Source organism: Triturus cristatus, chromosome 4_2 (assembly GCF_964204655.1).
Source record: "Triturus cristatus chromosome 4_2, aTriCri1.1, whole genome shotgun sequence".
NCBI lineage: Eukaryota > Metazoa > Chordata > Amphibia > Caudata > Salamandridae > Triturus > Triturus cristatus.
In genome coordinates, this window is record NC_140586.1 from 956,686,082 (window position 1) to 956,703,999 (window position 17,918).

General features: G+C 41.6%; 1 protein-coding gene across 2 annotated transcripts in view; it reads right to left on the reverse strand.

Annotated features, from left to right (window-relative positions):
* Positions 1 to 13,064: 13,064 nt before the first annotated feature.
* The window catches only part of LOC146839102 (uncharacterized), an 84,970-nt gene continuing 80,116 nt past the window's right edge, over positions 13,065 to 17,918 (reverse strand). For both annotated transcript variants that reach the window (XM_085603108.1, XM_085603107.1), the window contains exon 2: positions 13,065 to 17,473. In XM_085603108.1, coding sequence (XP_085459234.1) covers positions 14,704 to 16,389 — 1,686 coding nt within the window. In that variant the 5' untranslated portion in view covers positions 16,390 to 17,473 and the 3' untranslated portion in view covers positions 13,065 to 14,703. The remainder of the gene's footprint in view (positions 17,474 to 17,918) is intronic.

Here is a 17,918-nt window from a genome sequence, read left to right on the forward strand (position 1 = left end):
GGATTTATGTGGTATGTTGTGCAGTGGAATTATGTGGATAGAAATTATGTGGCATTTAGTGTATATAAATTATGTATAGTGGGATTGCGTGTTGTGGAAAGTAATTATGTGGTATGGTATTGTGGTGGAGTGTTAAGTGTTATGTAGTGGAGTTTAAATATGTGGTGTGCTGTTTAATTTTTTGTGGTGTGATGCGGAATTGTGTGGTGTGGATTTTTATGTATGCGGTGTATTATGTAATTGTGCTGTTGATTTGTATTATGTGGTTTCTGGTTGAATTCAATCAATCAATCAATCAAACATTTGTAAAGCGCGCTACTCACCCGTGAGGGTCTCAAGGCGCTGGGGGAGGGGGGGGGGCGCTGCTGCGACTGGTCGAAGAGCCAGGTCTTGAGGAGTCTCCTGAAGGTCCTGGCCTGGGTCTGTCGTAGGTGGATGGGGAGGGTGATCCATGTCTTGGCGGGGAGGTGGGAGAAGGATCTGCCGTTGGTGGTTTTGTTTAGTGGATGCGCGGAACGGTGGTGAGGGCGAGGTCAGTGGAGCGGAGCTGACGGTTGGGGGTGTAGAAGGTGAGTCGCTTGTAGTGTGTTATGGAAAAGTGTTGGGGTGATTGTGTTATGTTTCATACAGGTGCCCAATATAGGCTCAGGTAGCAACCCGACCTTTCACCTATATTTTCCCTGCCATTACACTACATAACGGTTCTTGGCACTGACGTTTTACCTAGTTACGGTAATGCCTAAATGACATGGGGTTTTCTCTGAAAACTAGCCTCATTCATTATGCATGAGGATACTTGGAATCACAGCAGGACTACCATCTCCTGCATAATAACTATGTATAAGGGTCATTCCTTCCGTCATCATAGACCGACATGACACAGCAAGGGGGTACCACATTGTGTATATAAAGAACATATCTTTGCTGAGGCAGGAGGGGAGAAAAAGGACTTCTATGCTGACACACTGACGCGAGACGCTGATGTTCCTGCACGCAGATACGCCAGCTCGCAGTGGTCTGACATCCCTTGCGGGGTGTCTATCTTGAGACCAAGACGCCGTCCCACAGTCTCTCATTTCAGGTAATGGGGTTGACTTTATCCTAGAGGGATTATTCTGTTTATCTCACAAGTGACTGAGCATAATGTATCGCACTGTTTCCACGATCCTGAGGGATCAGGTTTGTCATATTCGATAGTTGCCAAGAACTATTCTCTACTTGATAAGAGGGGTTTCTAGTGGCACTGTGAGCTAGCTGGTATACAGGCTAACATACACGGTGAGGGTGTCTAGAATAAATCCGGACATCAATCCTACAGGGTATGTTGTCTAAATGCAGGTCCTACATATGTTTATAGAAACTACATGACATGGCGCTGCCAACGTTGGTTTGGTGCTTATTTAACAGTCAAATCTGAGTAGTTCAGTCGTGCTGTGCTCAGAGACCCCTACTCACATTTTCCCAGAGACATCTGGAGTGAGAAGGGAACTATTCGCCACAGCTGAGTAGGCATAGCCTACATATTGGCTGTAGGTTTATCAAGCTTGAAGGACAAACAGTCCCTTTTGTGCATAAAACCTTATATCAGTTTCCTTGAAACCTTTTCTTCTTCAAAACAACGGCTGATGAAGACGCAGCTGCACCAGCCAAACGTGCAACCGCAGTAAGGGAGGAAGCACAGGAAGGGGAAATTAACATTTCAGAAAATGTTAGAACTGCCCCTACCCTAAAACTAGCAGACTATGGAGTCACACCTAGGGGCGGGACAGTAACTTTCATGATTGAGGCTCACGAGTCACACAGAACAGAGGTATTCTATTCATAGTTTAAATTCCCACAAGCAGATGCACAATCAAATACATTTCATTCTTACACTGAAGATGAAACACCAGATGAATACTGTCCATATGAGGACATTGAATTCCGCTCACCTACCAGGAGCACATAAACTGGTTTAAAGGCGTCCTCCCCCGCACAAAAGACACAGTAAGACTAGGGCCGCTCTGAAGAGATGGAACCACTTGACCAGTCCTTGCGGCTTACACACCACATCCAGATATTGTCTCAATGGCAGACTTACAACCACCTTGAAACCAAGGAGAGGGGCTCTGACACCCAAAGGGATGGAGCTGCCAGTAACTTAAAGGTTAAAAATAAATGTTCCCTTTCGATAAGAACTACCAGAGATGATTTATAATAGATATCCGACCACATTCATACTAGAAACAATCAGCTTTCTACTCAAGATGTTTGAGGCATTTATATTCACACAAGTAGATATGTATAAAAATACTTTTAATAAATACAAAAGTACAAATTTTAAGTCCACATGGATATTTTCGTAAAAACTTTAAAACCACAATGATGCCTAGATGAGATTTTTCATGTATCTAAGAAGGAGAATTAATTTAGACAGTTAAATTTGTCTTACACATGTTAATTTGGACACAAAATAGACAGCACAAAGCATAGATGTAAATTCCGGTCTAAGATTAGTTGCTGACTTTGCCAAATTTAACACCAAAAACACTGGGCGTCGACGCGTTTCGGTTGTATAATTACTATGGGACCACCATCGTCAGGACAAAACTACTTTCTCCATAGTCAATGGATCTCATATCGTTCAATAATCACATCTATTGTAAAATAAAATAAAAGAATATACATATCACTTCAAAAAAATGGATTATCATAGGCAAGCAAAAATTCTTACGTTCCTACTATTTACAATAGTACTATACCTTTATATAGCATCACTATTTAAACAAATTACATTTATAAGTTTAGGCCTATAAGTGCTCCAATCATCCCCTGTTGGGGGTCCGTCTAAAACAGACAACATCATTCCGCTCGCACATCATTTATTCAGCACCGCTCATCATCAAACATTCTTCATCTCTATTCGCTATTTCAACTCACCGGTGCAACTGCACTCAGGTGGATGTTTCTCCAGATCAAAGGGAGTAAATCGATGGTGCTTCAAGGATAACTACAATGATTAAAGGGACCTATCATTTAACGGCATACCATGTTGTATCGTTTCTACTACTCGCTGAGACATTTAACCCCTTCGCTGCGGCGCGAATTCCGCCGCAGCGCTGGGGGGGTTTGGGGGCAGCACGGTGGCGCGGTGCTCATGACGGAACCGCGCCGTCATGAGTCACGGGCGAGCTGTGCTCATGACGGCGTGGTTCCGTCACGACTCCGCCCACTCTCTAATTCGCCCGCACAGGCGGGGAATTCGAGCCGCGTGGGAGGAGCGGCCGCTCCATGACGGAACCACGCCGTCATGAGCACATGGTGCCCGTGGCTCATGACGGCGTGGTTCCGTCAAGGGCACACAAGGGGTTAAAGTAACACCAACTATAGTTACCTTTAACAGATTTTAGTAGAATTTAAGGTAATCTCTTTGGAGTGTATCTGGGGTTCGATGAGGATTCAATCTCTCTTGTCCCTGTATAATAGTGGAGATTGTAACATATAATGACACCACCATTCTCTTGTATAAAGTTATATAGACACACCTATATTTATGAGGTATCACCATGTTGTCTATGGAATATATTTTCGTATTATCTCACATTCAGAGGGATTTCTGATTAAGGGTCACTCCTATGCTTTTGATCTTCAGTAAGAACCGGAAAACATCTTGGTCCCTACAACTTAAGATATGTTCAATAAGTTGAGATTCATAAAGAGACAATCAGATGTAACAAGATATAAACCAGTAAGTGGGGGTATATAGATACAGATATTTTTAATATTCATTTTATGCACAGCTTTCTCAATTCTATCTCACATTGTGCAGAGCTCGTTAGGCGATATTATTGTTGAAATATTATTTATTGGCAATGGGATAGTGAAACCCCTTTGGGCGCCACTCCCAATCTTAATTGATGAACACCCAAGGGTTTTTGCCCACTGCCATGGTCTATTCACCTTTGTGGCTGCATCCTATTTCCCCAAACATAAAAAAGTTTATGTGATGCTGACTATCATGTCTATCGATAAGGCGAGTGCGTCTATGCAAGCCCTCCCGTTTCTAAGTGCCATTACGATAAAGGATTAAGATCTAACTCTCGTAACTCTTACTACACTCACCCTTTTATTCTCACGGAATCTGCTACTCCCGGTGCTGGCTCTCAGTCGTAGTGCTTCGTGAATAAATGAGCCGACGCAGAGTGTCTCTATTTAATCTCATAAAGTTTGTGTCCTGGCAACGCCTATGTTACGTTGACGAGTACGTGATGCCATTTTCAAGTTCCTGAATTGAACCATTTGTGCACCCGTCCGGGTGTGATTTAATGACGTAATATGTACGCATCGATGTAGGTGGCACCATCTTTGTATTCCTACTGATGATGGTTATAATGGGACGTATTTATACACTTTTTAAGTATACCTGCACTCTATTTTGGCTATCTATTTATGAACTTGGCATACTATCTTCAGAAAGAACACTATTTATCTTAAACTGTTGTTTGCATCTATGTGTGTATTCCCTGCGTCGAAAAACTCTCCACTAGCTAATCCTATGTTTTCTAATCACGTGACTTCTGTTTTCAGAAAAAGAGCGCCATCTTTAAATTGCTATTTTCCTGTATCATAGGGTGTTAGTACTTATTTCCACAGTGTTTCGGCTAGTCTAATCTATTCATGATACCATCAGATTTAAAAATCCTTAATTTGTGTTTTCTAATCTGTACCACTCAGAATTCCATCATGGTATCTACATACAAGGATGGTTCCAATTTAAGAGAAATATTTATCAGAGAAATTGTATTATTTTACAGTGGGATTTCTGAAATGACTAATCCCCTAACTCCTGAATGCAGATCTATCGAGTACATTTATGACACAAGTTTCATCCAATCTTCTTTGGTATTCAATCCCCTTTGGATAGTATCCAAAGTGGAAATATACCACTGCTCTCTATTTTTTCTGAGTTGCCTCCTCTCCTAGTTAATGTTATTTTCTCTATAATGAACCAGTCAAATTCTGTGTGTTTATGCCTCAACGCATTGTAATGATCTACTAATAGGGCGTTGGGCTTGTTTGTTTTTAAAGCTGACCTATATGCTAACAATCTGAGTCTCAATTCTCTGCCTGTTTCCCCTACATATGCCAACCCACATGGGCATCTTAGTAGGTATACCACATTGCTGCTTCTACAGTTGTTCAAACTTTTAGAGGCAATTGTGTAGTCATTGTAAGTAAGTGATTTAGAGACTACACAGTTATCACATACAAAACAGTTTCCGCATTTGTTGTTGCCCAGAGCTCTCCCTCCCTGGAGGGTGCCTGCATCATGGGCCTGACTTCCCTATATGTGGTCACCATACTTTTACGTATGTTGTCATTCAGTTTAAAGGCAAATAGAGGTTTAGATAATTGTACCTCATTACACTCATTCAAGATACTCCAGTTCGAATTTACTACATTTTTCAAGTTGTTAATAATGTTTGAGAATTGACTCACAAATACTTATTTGTTCTCTGTGGTGTCTTTCTTATTCTTTCTACCCGCTAAATTAGGTTCAACATACTGTCTCGGTTATAGGAACGAGCATGTTTGAATGCATGTTTAATACGTTTTTTAGGGTATCCCCTGTCTGCTAGTTTATTTTTTAAGAACTTAGAATGTTTATAAAAACCATACAGAGCTGAACAGTTCCTCCTGAGACGGAGGAACTGTCCAAACTGAATATTATCTCTTTGGGATTGTGGACGGTAGCTCCTATAGTGGAGGAATATATTTTTGTTGGTGGGTTTGGTGAACAATTCCACCTCCAGTGTGCCCTCTCTGCTCTTGATCGTAATGTCTACAAAATTGACTGAACTATTATTGTAATATGCCATAAATTTCAGTATGTGGTCACCAAGATTTAGCCCCTTCCCAGATAAAGAAGATGTTGTCAATGAAGCAACGTCATATCAGGATGTTCTCAAAAAAAGTGCTGGTACATTGAAGACATGCTTGTCCTCAAAATTACCAACATACAGACATGCCAACCTTGGGACACAAGTGGCTCCCATGCTGGTCCCCTGGTACAAGTCTACCTTTTTTTATTTTTTTATTTTCAAAGACCTTTATTGAAAATCATTGAGCATGTTAGGGCAGCAAGAGGCAGCAGGTGGGACGGAATGTGGGCGTGGGGGCCGCAGGAGGACAGCAGCGGGCAGGGGAAGGAGGGGGATACCTATGGACCAGCACCGGCAGCGGCCGTGGTCGGGGTGCCGGCAGGGAGCGCGGGAGAGGACGCAGAGGGGGAGGCATTTCGGGAGAGGAGGTACACAACGAGAGAGCCCCATATATCGCGCGGCCGACCAGCAGCTGGCGTTAGTTCCCAAAATTCTGAAAGAAGCGCCTGACACTGTGCAGCATCTTAGAGCCATGCACTTGCCTTGGGTGCGGACCTCCGACCCCAATGTATAGGAACTCTACGGCGTGCGAGAACGAGGAGCCTGGCCGTGAGACGGCAGGAGGCATCAGGGCATCGTCTCACGAAGCCGAGTAGGCAGGGCAGGGGATCTAGCAAAACAGGCGAGGATGTTATCTCTGTAATAATGGTGCACACATCGCGCCAAAATGTAGAGCTCATAGGACACTGTCAAGCTAGATGAGAGAAGTCCGCCACGGGGGTGAACACCCGAGACATCTATCACTAGGGACGAGCCCCATTCTGAATAACTGGGCAGGGGAGCGGTACAGCCGGTGTAAGTATTTAAAATGGATCAGCCACAGGTGGTTGTTAGGAGACAATCGTTTAGTCTGCTTACAACAGTACAGCCAGTCCTCCTGTGAAAGATCAATGCCCATGTCCTCGCTCCAGGCCATGCGGGCGGGATCTGCAGAGATAGAGGAGGCTGCTAACGTGGTAGCGTAGTGCCTAGAAAACAGTCTAGGAGGAGAGGGAGAAGTATATGTCAGGTCGAGGGCAGCCATCAAAGGAGGGGGCTGCGGGAACATTGAATGCAAATCCCGACAGGAAGCTCTAAGTTGGTAATATAGCAATGTGTCCATAGGGCCAGACCCGTCTGGTAGCGAAAGAAAATTGCTGTTGGGGTAGAGGTCAGATAGGGTGGTCAGACCCTATGCCAGCCGCCCGTTTTGTCATTACAGCTGTGTGTAGTGAGAGGAAAGCCGGGTGGTATGCAACAGGCATGGCACCAGCGGAAAGCAAGCCCGAGCCTGAATATTTGCGAAGATCGTCCCAAGCCCAGCGCAGGGTCTCCACTGTGTCGATTTCTCCACGCAATGGCTTGGCAGGGGCGAAGATCGCAGTCTGTAGGGGCAAGGGGGCAGCCAGGTCAGCTTCGACCGCCACGTGAGGCTGAAACAGCGTCGGATGTAGCCAAAAATTAAGGAAATTGGCCTGGGCACTGAGAGCGTATAAGTTAAAATGGGAACCCATCCCATGGCACGCAAGGGGAAGCGTGAGGATATCATACGCGATTCTAGGCTGACGACCGGCCCAAACAGGGGAGATGATGAGGGAATGGAGAGTGCGAAACAATTGAGCTGTGAGAGGGACAGGCACATTCAAAAACAAATACAGAAATTTCAGAAGCACTACAATCTTAGCGATGGCGATACGCCCCACCAGGGATAGAGGTAGGCGTCGCCAAAGGGGAATCTTGGTCTCCAGCCAATCAACCGCCCGGCCAAAATTTGATCTCCAAAGTTCATCCACATTCTAACTGAGCCAGACGCCAGAGTATCTGGTGGGCCCCAATGCCCACACGAAAGGGTGAAGGGGATAGTGGCATCCATCAAGGGGAATAGAATAGACTTGCTCCAATTGACCTGGACGCCGGAAAGACCCCCGAATCGCACCACCTCACGGACCATGGGACCGAGGTTCTCTTGCGGATGGCGGACATAGAGCGTGACATCGTCCGCATACATTGAGACGACCAGAGCTCAGGCCGCGAAGCCTAGGCCCCTCTGAGTGTGGTGCTGTCTGAGCCGGGCCGCAAGGGGCTCCATGGCCACAGCAAAAAGCATAGGCGAGAGTGTGCACCCCTGCCTAGTGCCCCTCGAGACTCGGATGGGATCTGATATCTGACCGTTGATCCGGAGACGGGCGACCGGGAGGGTGTAGAGAAGATTAACTTTGCGCAGAAAAAATGGGCTGAAACCAAGACGGGGAAGGAGATAAAAAATGAAGGGCCATTCGAAAGTATCAAATGCCTTGGTGGCAACTAAAAGAGCCGCCACGGCCGTTAGAGCAGGGTTGATCTGATGAAGTACACCAAAGATCATGCGGAGGTTATGTGACGTAGTGAACCCGGGGATGAATCCGGACTGATCCGGGTGAGCGATCAGGGGCATGAGGGGAAGGAGGCCAGGAGCTTGGCGAAGATCTTATTGCCGGTATTAATAAGTGACAGGGGGCGATAGGAGTCCAGATGTTCAGGGGGATTGTCTGGTTTTAAAAGCATCGTCAACAGTGCCTCTCGAAGCTAGGTGGGGAAATGGCCCGATTCGAAGGAGTCATTATACATGGTGGCAAGATGAGGGATGAGGACGGTCGCAAATGCTTTACAGAAAGAGGCGGGCAGGCCGTTGGAGCCGGGCGCCTTGCCCCCAGGCAGACTATTGATGGCAGCCAGGATCTCTTCCTTAGAGAAGGGTTCATCGAGGTATTCTCGATGACCGTTGCTCAGCCAGAGGAGCTCAAGTATTGGTCGCGCGAGGGAGCAGGCCCGGAGGTATAAAGTTGAGTGTAAACGGTGGTGACTCGTGAAATGACCTCAGCGGGAAAGGTTGTGCATTCCAGACCCCCATTCCGCAGTGCCGTGATGAAGGAGGTAGCATTAGGCCGTCGTAGAAGATTGGCTAGGGTCTTACCGGAACGGTCACCCGCGCCGTAACGACGCGCCCTCGCCTCCCTACCCAAAAATGAGAGCTCCCGAACGGCTTCTTGTTCGAATTCTGAGAGTTTACCTCGGAGCTGTGCAAGGGTGTCGGGGTGGGGGCTGACCGAATGCTGAGTGTCAAGGGCCTTGATTTCTCCCTCCAGGAGCTCAAGAGTGCCATGGATAGAGCGCAGGACACTCAACTGTTTAGAGATGCATTCACCCCTAACCACCACCTTGAATCCTTCCCAAAGTGTAGAGGGAGAGTCCACCGAGCCGGCATTAAGTTAAAAATTGTTTTCTATTACAGTTTGGATTTCGGCGCAGAACACCGAGTCGCAGAGCACGTTGGGGGGCAGGCGCCAAGCAAACATCCGCTTCAGGCATATAGGGGGAGCTAGGTACAAGTCTACCTTAAACAAAAACATATTTTTTTTAAGTACTAGAGTAATACAGTCCATTATGAACTCTCTACTAGCTCCACTAAGGTCTTAAAATATCATTGATGACCTTGATTGTATCTTCCTGGGGAATGTTTGTATACAATGCCTCTATGTCGAGGGTCACCAACATCTGATTGTTGGTGTCAAACATAGTTCCCTCGATCATAGAGATAATGTGTGCTGAATCACGTACATAGGATCTTTGTTTGTGAACTAAAGGTTTTAAGAAAGTATCAACATATTGACTGAGGGGTTCTAATAAAGACCCTATACAGCTAACAATGGGCCTCATTGGTGGATCTGTTTAATTTTTATGGATCTTTGGATGATGGCATTGTTATTATTTAAAAAGTTAAATTTTGCCTAGCATATCCATTTGTTATCGCTAGCTCTTTTGATGGCCCTTTCTACTTGATTATTCAATTTTTCCATTTTAGTGTTAGGAACTCTGACATAGTGTTCTCTAATCTAAAGGAGTGCCCCCATTCTCCTGTCATAATCGTCAGCATTGAAGACTATACCCTTTATCCGCGGGCTTGATAGTCAGACTCAAATAATTTTTTAGTGTAGTCATGGCAATCCTATGGTCTTTTGACATGTTGTTCACATCAGGGTGTGCCTCTCATGATTTTTCTTACTTTAGATTCTACTACGCGATCAAACGTTTCAACATTTTTACAGATCTGTGTGGATGGTGTAAAGGTAAATTTATACTTTAACCCAGAGATGTTTTCTGGTCCTGTATACTCTTTATTTTTAAAAAATCTATTTAATCAAATTTTACGAAAAAATGCCTTCAGGTCTTATTCTTGCATGAATTTGTTCACATTGGCCGTAGGGGCAAAGGTAAATCCTCTTTCTAAAACCTCAATTTCCAGTTCCGTTAAGTCGTGTGATGAGAGATTTATGATGGGAAATTTTTGGTCTGTTGGTTGAGCTAGCGCCAGTATCTCCGGTTTTGCATTTTGAGATACTCCTGGGGTTGGTTTCTCTGGTATTGGCCCCTGCCCTGGTTTTGATTTGGATTTTGATTGGATCTGGCACCCTTAGAATCGGGAGGGCTTGCATAGACGGACACGCCTTATCGATAGACATGATAGTCAGCATCACGTAAACTTTTTTATGTATGGGGAAATAGGATGCAGCCACAAAGGTGAATAGACCATGGCAGCGGGCAAAAACCCTTGGGTATTCATCAATTAAGATCGGGAGTGGCGCCCAAATGGGTTTCACTATCCCATTGCCAATAAATAATATTCCAACAATAATATCACCTAACGAGATCTGCACAATGTGAGATAGCATTGAAAAAGCTGTGCAAAAAATGAATAATAAAAATATCTGTATCTATATACCCCCACTTACTGGTTTATATCTTGTTACATTTAGCTACGGATACGTGATCCTGGGTGCCAAAAATACAGGGGACATTAAGATCTGTAACCTACAATATGTGAGGTGAGGTCCATCTTTAGTACTAATAATAATGGGAATCTGATTGTCTCTTTATGAATCTCAACTTATTGATCATATCTTAAGGTGTAGAGACCGAGATGGGCTCTGGTTCTTACTGAAGATCAAAAGCATAGGAGTGACAATTAATCAGAAATCCCTCTGAAGGTGAGATTATAAAAAAATATATTCCATAGACAACATGGTGATACCTTATAAATATAGTTGTGTCTATATAACTTTATACAAAAGAATGGTGGGATCATTATATGTTACATTCTCCACTATTATACAGGGACAAGAGAGATTGAATCCTCATCAAACCCCAGATACACTCCAAAAAGATGACCTTAAATTCTACTAAAATCTGTTAAAGGTAACTATAGTTGGTGTTACTTTAAATGTCTCAGCGAGTAGTAGAAACGATACAACAGGGTATGCCTTTAAATGATAGGTCCCTTTTATCATTGTAGTTATCCTTGGAGCACCATCGATTTACTCCCTTTGATCTGGAGAAACATCCACCTGAGTGCAGTTGCACCGGTGAGTTGAAATAGCGAATAGAGATGAAGAATGTTTGATGATGAGCGGTGCTGAATAAATGATGTGCGAGCGGACTGATGTTGTCTGTTTTAGACGGACTCTCAACAGGGGATGATTAGAGCACTTATAGGCTTAAACTTATGAATGTAATTTGTTTAAACTGTGATGCTATATAAAGGTATAGTACTATTGTAAATAGTAGGAACGTAAGAATGTTTTGCTTGCCTATGATAATCCATTTTTTTTTAAGTGATATTTATATTATTTTATTTTATTTTACAATAGGCTTGATTATTGATCGATATGAGATCCATTGACTAAGGGAAAGTAGTTTTTGTCCTGAAGAAGGTGGTCCCATTGTAATTAGACCACCGAAACGCGTCAACGTCCAGTGTTTTTTGGTGTTAAATTTGGCAAAGTCAGCAACTGATCTTAGACAGGGAATTTACATCTATGCTTTGTGCTGTCTATTTTGTGTATAAATTAACATGTGTAAGACAAATTTAACTGTCTAAATAAATTCTCCTTCTTGGATACATGAAAAATCGCATCTAGGCATCACTGTGTTTTTAAAGATTTTATGAAAATGTTCATGTGGTCTTAAAATTTGCACTTTTCAATTTATTAAAAGGATTTTTTGATACATATCTACTTGTGTGAATATAAGTGCCTGAAACATCTTGAGTAGAAAGCTGATTGTGTCTAGTATGAATGTGGTTGGATATCTATTATAAATCATCTCTGGTAGTTCTTATCCAAAGGGATCATTTATTTTTAACCTTTAAGACTTATATACACTTCATAAAGACATAATAAAACTTTACAGAAACCTGACACAATTTGTGGTGAGAACAGTCACACTTCAGCCAACAAGGGCTACACAAACAGGACAAATTTAGGAATCTACATCAAATTTACACCACAAACGCTACACGCCGTTATGGGTTAAATGCCCACTAGACTTGAGCAAATGACATTCTTTATCGTTTAATTGTTTAAGTACTTTTATTGGTTGAAGTTGTTTATAGTGTGATTGTATTGGTTGCTTTAGTTTAATTTGATTTTTTTTATCAATTAGGTCTTTGTTTGGTAAATGCAAATTTATGTTGTCTTTTAGAAGCATTATATATAATTGTATTTATTTAACTATGAATTAATTTGTATTGATAAAATATTTTATATTGTTATTTGTATTTAAATGTTTATAGTCAAAAATAATGTTGTAGATGCATTTTTTTAAACATTTTATAGGTGTAGTATTTTTTCTATTAGAAGTGATTGGTTTATGTGAAAATTAGCTTTTTGGTGTTTTTTATTAGTTATGTTGAGCATAGTTTTTGACAAAGTATATGTTTATTTAAAGGTAGCAATATTTGTGTTTCCGATAGTTTTGTTATCGATATATGTAAAAAAAACAATCTTTTTATTAATTATATTTTTGTGCTCGATATTAATGACTTTTATAGTTATGGAGTCGATATTATTGTGTTTCATCATAAATTTCTGATATTAGTGTTTCTCGATATTTGATGGCTGACGTTGCATCACTGATCCATATAAACCATCTAATATTACGCTGCAGAATCAGCAGGTTGATAGCTGTGTGCCATGCATCCCCTCGATGATTGATTCACACCATCTTTTCCAACTAGACAGTCTCTTTACACTTCACTCAACTTTGCATTCATGAGCAAGGCAAATTTAGCTATTTAAAAATATTTTTTAACCACTCTGTAAGAACTTTAACAGGAACCATCATGACTTCCAGCGCCTTTATTTTAAGATACAGCTGAAATTTTGTTTCTCGTTTGCCTAACTTCATTTTGTTTTTGCAATCCCATTTAAAGCAATTAAACAAAATATGTAACACATTTAGACATTTTCTTTTTAATAAAGCATACAATTAAAAAAAAACTCATTATCAAACGTATCTTAAACACCTCATATATCTACCTTCTTCTCTTACATTTCATTATTCACAGCTGACGGTCATCTCTGGTTATCTACCCACTTCCCTTAATCTAAACATACTGTGAAACAAGTAAATAAAGGAAGCACTAAAATATAACAGAATTATTTTTTGATAAAGGAGAAAACAACAGCTTCATTGGTGCATAGTGTCAAACAAAATATTCTGTATTAAGAAAGTCAATGAAAACGTAAGCTCCTGGACATGACCTGAAATATTCAAGCATCTACTCTTGCAACTTTCCTTGGTCTACAGTGTCTTTGCTTAGATGATTAAAGATTATTCTCTTCCCGTTCAAAACAACTGTTTTTCTCGCACATTTTGTGAAATGTGTTCTTTACCTTGAAAACTTAGCAATTTCATGATAAATGGGTGTGGTCCACGGTTTTCTACAATTTATGGGGACGATTTAGGCATCGCCTGCCCCACCGTTACAAATCCGCTGCACCTTATTGACATGTAATAGTGTGGTCACTGGGATAGACGTCACCCACTTTGCGTGTGCTCCTACAACCCAGCACAGTCTAGATCTCTGCTTGGGTAAAACAGCATGAAAAACATACTTCAAGAGGGACTCGTGACAGGGTTCTCTGCAGAAGAAAATGATTAAATGAGTGACAGGATAGCATACGGTGATTGTGACTGAAGTTTTCAATAATAGGAATAGATATGAAGCAATTTCTTTGTTTTCACTCAGTTGGTTCATTTCGAGTTGTAACTAGTCTATGAGCCTGAAGTTATCAGACAGAACAGCTACAAGCTAATTTATAGCTTATATTTACAAACTGGGAATTGACCTTATCAGAGCTAAAAATCTATTCAGAGTTTGGTTTTACATTTCTGTAGTAGTCTTTGCTGATTTGTATTCTCTTAGCCATGTGTGTGTACCCGCTGCACATTCACCTATGTCTTTTATAGTCAGTATGGGGTGTCTCATGATTCAGTGTCAGAAGTTATTTTGGCATTCTCCAATGTGTTGTCTTATTTTTAGTAACATAGGGTTCTGAATTGTAGACTTTCGTGCATTCAGACAACTGATAACACTTTTGGCCAGAATGGGTTCTCTCACTGCAAGCAAGATGAGTTTTCCAAATAAAATTTTCTGGTACTCAGAGCACTGATAAGGTATTTCACCCGTTTGGATTCTCTCATGTTGTGTAAGTTTGTATTTACAACTGTAATAATTAGGACAGCCGGCAGACCGATAAAGATTTTGTCCAGTGTGGGTTTTCTTATGTTGAGTGAGAAGTGGGGTTGTAACTGAAGCTTTTCTAGCATTCAAAACACTGAAATGTCTTTTTTCCTGTATGTTTTCTGATGTTGTGTGAGGTTAGATTTCACACTAAAGCTTTTTTGGCATACAGATCTCTGAAAACGTTTTTCCTCAGGGTGGATTCTCTCATGAATAGTTAGACTGGCTCTCTGACTAAAGCCTTTACGTGTATTCAGAGCACACATAAGTATTTTGTTCAATGTGTGTTATCTCAATTTGAGTAAGACCAAATTTATAATTAAAGATTTTCCGATGTTCGGCGCACTGACATGGTTTTTCCCCCATGTATGTTATCTCACATTGAGTGAGACCATCACTCTGATGGAATCTTTTGGGGCATTCTGAGCACTCATACATTTTTCGCTCAGTGTGTGTTCTCTCATGTTGAATAAAATTATATTTCTGACTGAAGCTTTTCTGGCATTCGGAGCACTGATAAGGTTTTTCCCCAGTGTGGGTTCTCTCATGTCGAGTGAGATGGGTTTTCCAAGTGAAACTTTTGCTGCATTCAGGGCACTGATAAGGCTTTTCCCCGGTATGTGTTCTTTCATGATGAGTGAGACTGGTTTTCTGACTGAAGCTTTTCTGGCATTCAGGGCACTGATAAGGCTTTTCCCCAGTATGTGTTCTTTCATGGTAAGTAAGACTAATTTTCTGACTGAAGCTTTTCTGGCATTCAGGGCACTGATAAGCCTTTTCTTCAGTATGTGTTCTTTCATGGTAAGTGAGATGGGTTTTCTGACTGAAGCTTTTCTGGCATTTAGAGCACTGGTGCGGCTTTTCCCCAGTATGTGTTCTTTCATGGTGAATGAGACTGGTTTTCTGACTGAAGCGTTTATGGCATTCAGGGCACTGATACGGCTTTTCCCCAGTGTGTGTTCTTTCATGGTGATTGAGACTGGCTTTATGACTGAAGCCTTTCTGGCACTCAGAGCACTTATAAGGTTTTTCCCCAGTGTGTGTTCTCTCATGTTGAATGAGGATACATTTGTGATGGAAGCTTTTTTGGCATTCAGAGCACTGATAAGGTTTTTCCCCAGTGTGTGTTCTTTCATGGTGATTGAGACTAGTTTTATGAATGAAGCCTTTCTGGCACTCAGAGCACTTATAAGGTTTTTCCCCAGTGTGTGCTCTCTCATGTTGAGTGAGGTTACATTTATGATGATATCTCTTTAGGCATTCAGAGCACTGATAAGGTTTTTCATCAGTATGTGTTCTTTCATGGAGAGTGAGACTGGACTTCTGACTGAAGCTTTTTTGGCATTCAGTGCACTGATAAGCTTTTTCCCCGGTGTGTGTTCTTTCATGACGTTTGAGACTAGTTTTACGACGGAAGCCTTTCTGGCACTCAAAGCACTTGTAAGGTTTTTCCCCAGTGTGTGTTCTCTCATGTTCAGTAAGACTGCTTCTCTGATGGAAGATTTTGGGGCATTCTGAGCACTCATACATTTTATGCTCAGTGTGACTTCTCTTGTGTTGAATAAGAGTGCATCTATGACTGAAGCTTTTCTTGCATTCAGAGCACAGGTATGGTTCTACCTCACTGTGTTCTCTCTCATATTCAGTCAGATGGATTTTCTGATTAAAGCTTTTCTGGCATTCAAAGCACTCGTAATTCCTTTCCCCAGTGTCTGTTTTTTCCTGGTTAGTGAGGCTGCTTTTCTGAATAAAGTTTTTCTGGCATTTAAAGCACTGAAAAGCTTTCTTCCCACTGTGTGTGGTCTCATTTTGATTGAGATAGAATTGACAACTAAAGCTGCTCTCGCATTCAGTACACGTATAAAATGTATTTCTGGAGTTAATGTCTCCAAACTGGGTTTTCTCTCGCACAGATGCCATGTAGTGCATATGTTGTCACCTCTAGAGCTATCCTAAGTTATCCTATAAACTTACTGAGCTGTCCCATTGCACCTATGAGGATGTCTACAACGTATATCCGTGTACGTTCTCTCATACAGAAATCTTAACATGTTGAAACTTTAGTTTTACACACATATACATATTTAGAATTCTATAAAGCACTCACAAGGAATTTGACATGTGTTTGGTGTTAGTACGACGGATAGGATTTTACATTCGGGTCAAGGTAGGAAATAGGCATTTCAAGGATAATAGCATTCACTCCCTTTTACCTTTCCGTTTCCCAATGAGACAAAGATCACACCAGGAAAGTCATTAATTGTGAAGGTTCTAAGTAGTTATAAAGAAGTTGATCAACCACAGAGACAGAGGTTGCGGTGGGTATCTTTTACGCTAAATGTTGTGCTCTGCTGTCTTTGCTTTGCTGAGGTCCGTGAAAGATCTTTACGAGTTTATTTTTTGCACTGCTTTAGTTCTATCATCTTAAATAGGATGGAACCTGCAAATAAAGCTTGTTTTGTCATATCGAGGGTGATGATATTTCTAACAAAAGCTCCCACTTTCTGTGCGAGGATATGATGATGATTAGTTTCTGTGCTGCATTCTTCTAGTACCATCTGTTTGAAGTTATAACAGAAGTTATTCTCAAGTGCACTGTGCTCAGCTTTCATTACTTTGCATTATTGTATGCATCTCAAGATTTCTCTTTGGAGTGAAAATATTCGTACAACTAGTACTTGCACTGAGCTCTCATTTTACATGTGTTCCTTTTACATTTCTGAGGCTATTTAGTGCAAAGAGCTCAAACCTGTAAATTGTTTTGGATACTTTCACTTAGGAGCTTTGTTAATGTTGAATGTAAAGTATGGAATTAGAAAAAACAAGGTTTGCATTCAGTAGTTTTCAGTAGTTGCGAATTCCCAGTTGCTCATCAATCCTGGCTCTCCTAGTCATTGTTTCCTTGTTCACGCTCTGAGACATCTTCACCTCTTCAAAAACATTTTTGCAGTGTTGACTTTGTGTTGCATATTAGTAAATTACCATGTTGCCTTGCTGCCCATTCTTCAGTCATCTGCAGGATTGATATCAGATATTGTTAATGGACAGAAATTGGCACAGATGAATAACATTTATGAACTGATTTAATGCAAAATGATAGAATTGTGAGAAGGGAGAATGGCAACCATTTGAATTGCTTTTGTCTTAGAATTAAAGGACTTTGTTGTGCTATACACATCAGCAACTTGACAAAACTGGGCACAGGTTTGATGAGTGCTAGCGTTTGAGGAAAAGTTACTGCAGACAGATTTGAGATCCCTGCACACTTTCTTTCCGTGTCAGGAAGAGTGAGTCCCTGCGTATGCCTGGGCTGAGTCTGGCCTTAGCTACACTTCTTGCAGGTGAATGACAAGGTGTGTATGCAGAAGAGTGTCTGAGCATGACAGCAGTGTGAGTGCTCTAGACATGTAGACTTAGGTGTGAGGTTGAAAGTGAAAGAAAGTGCAGGGGAGATGCCT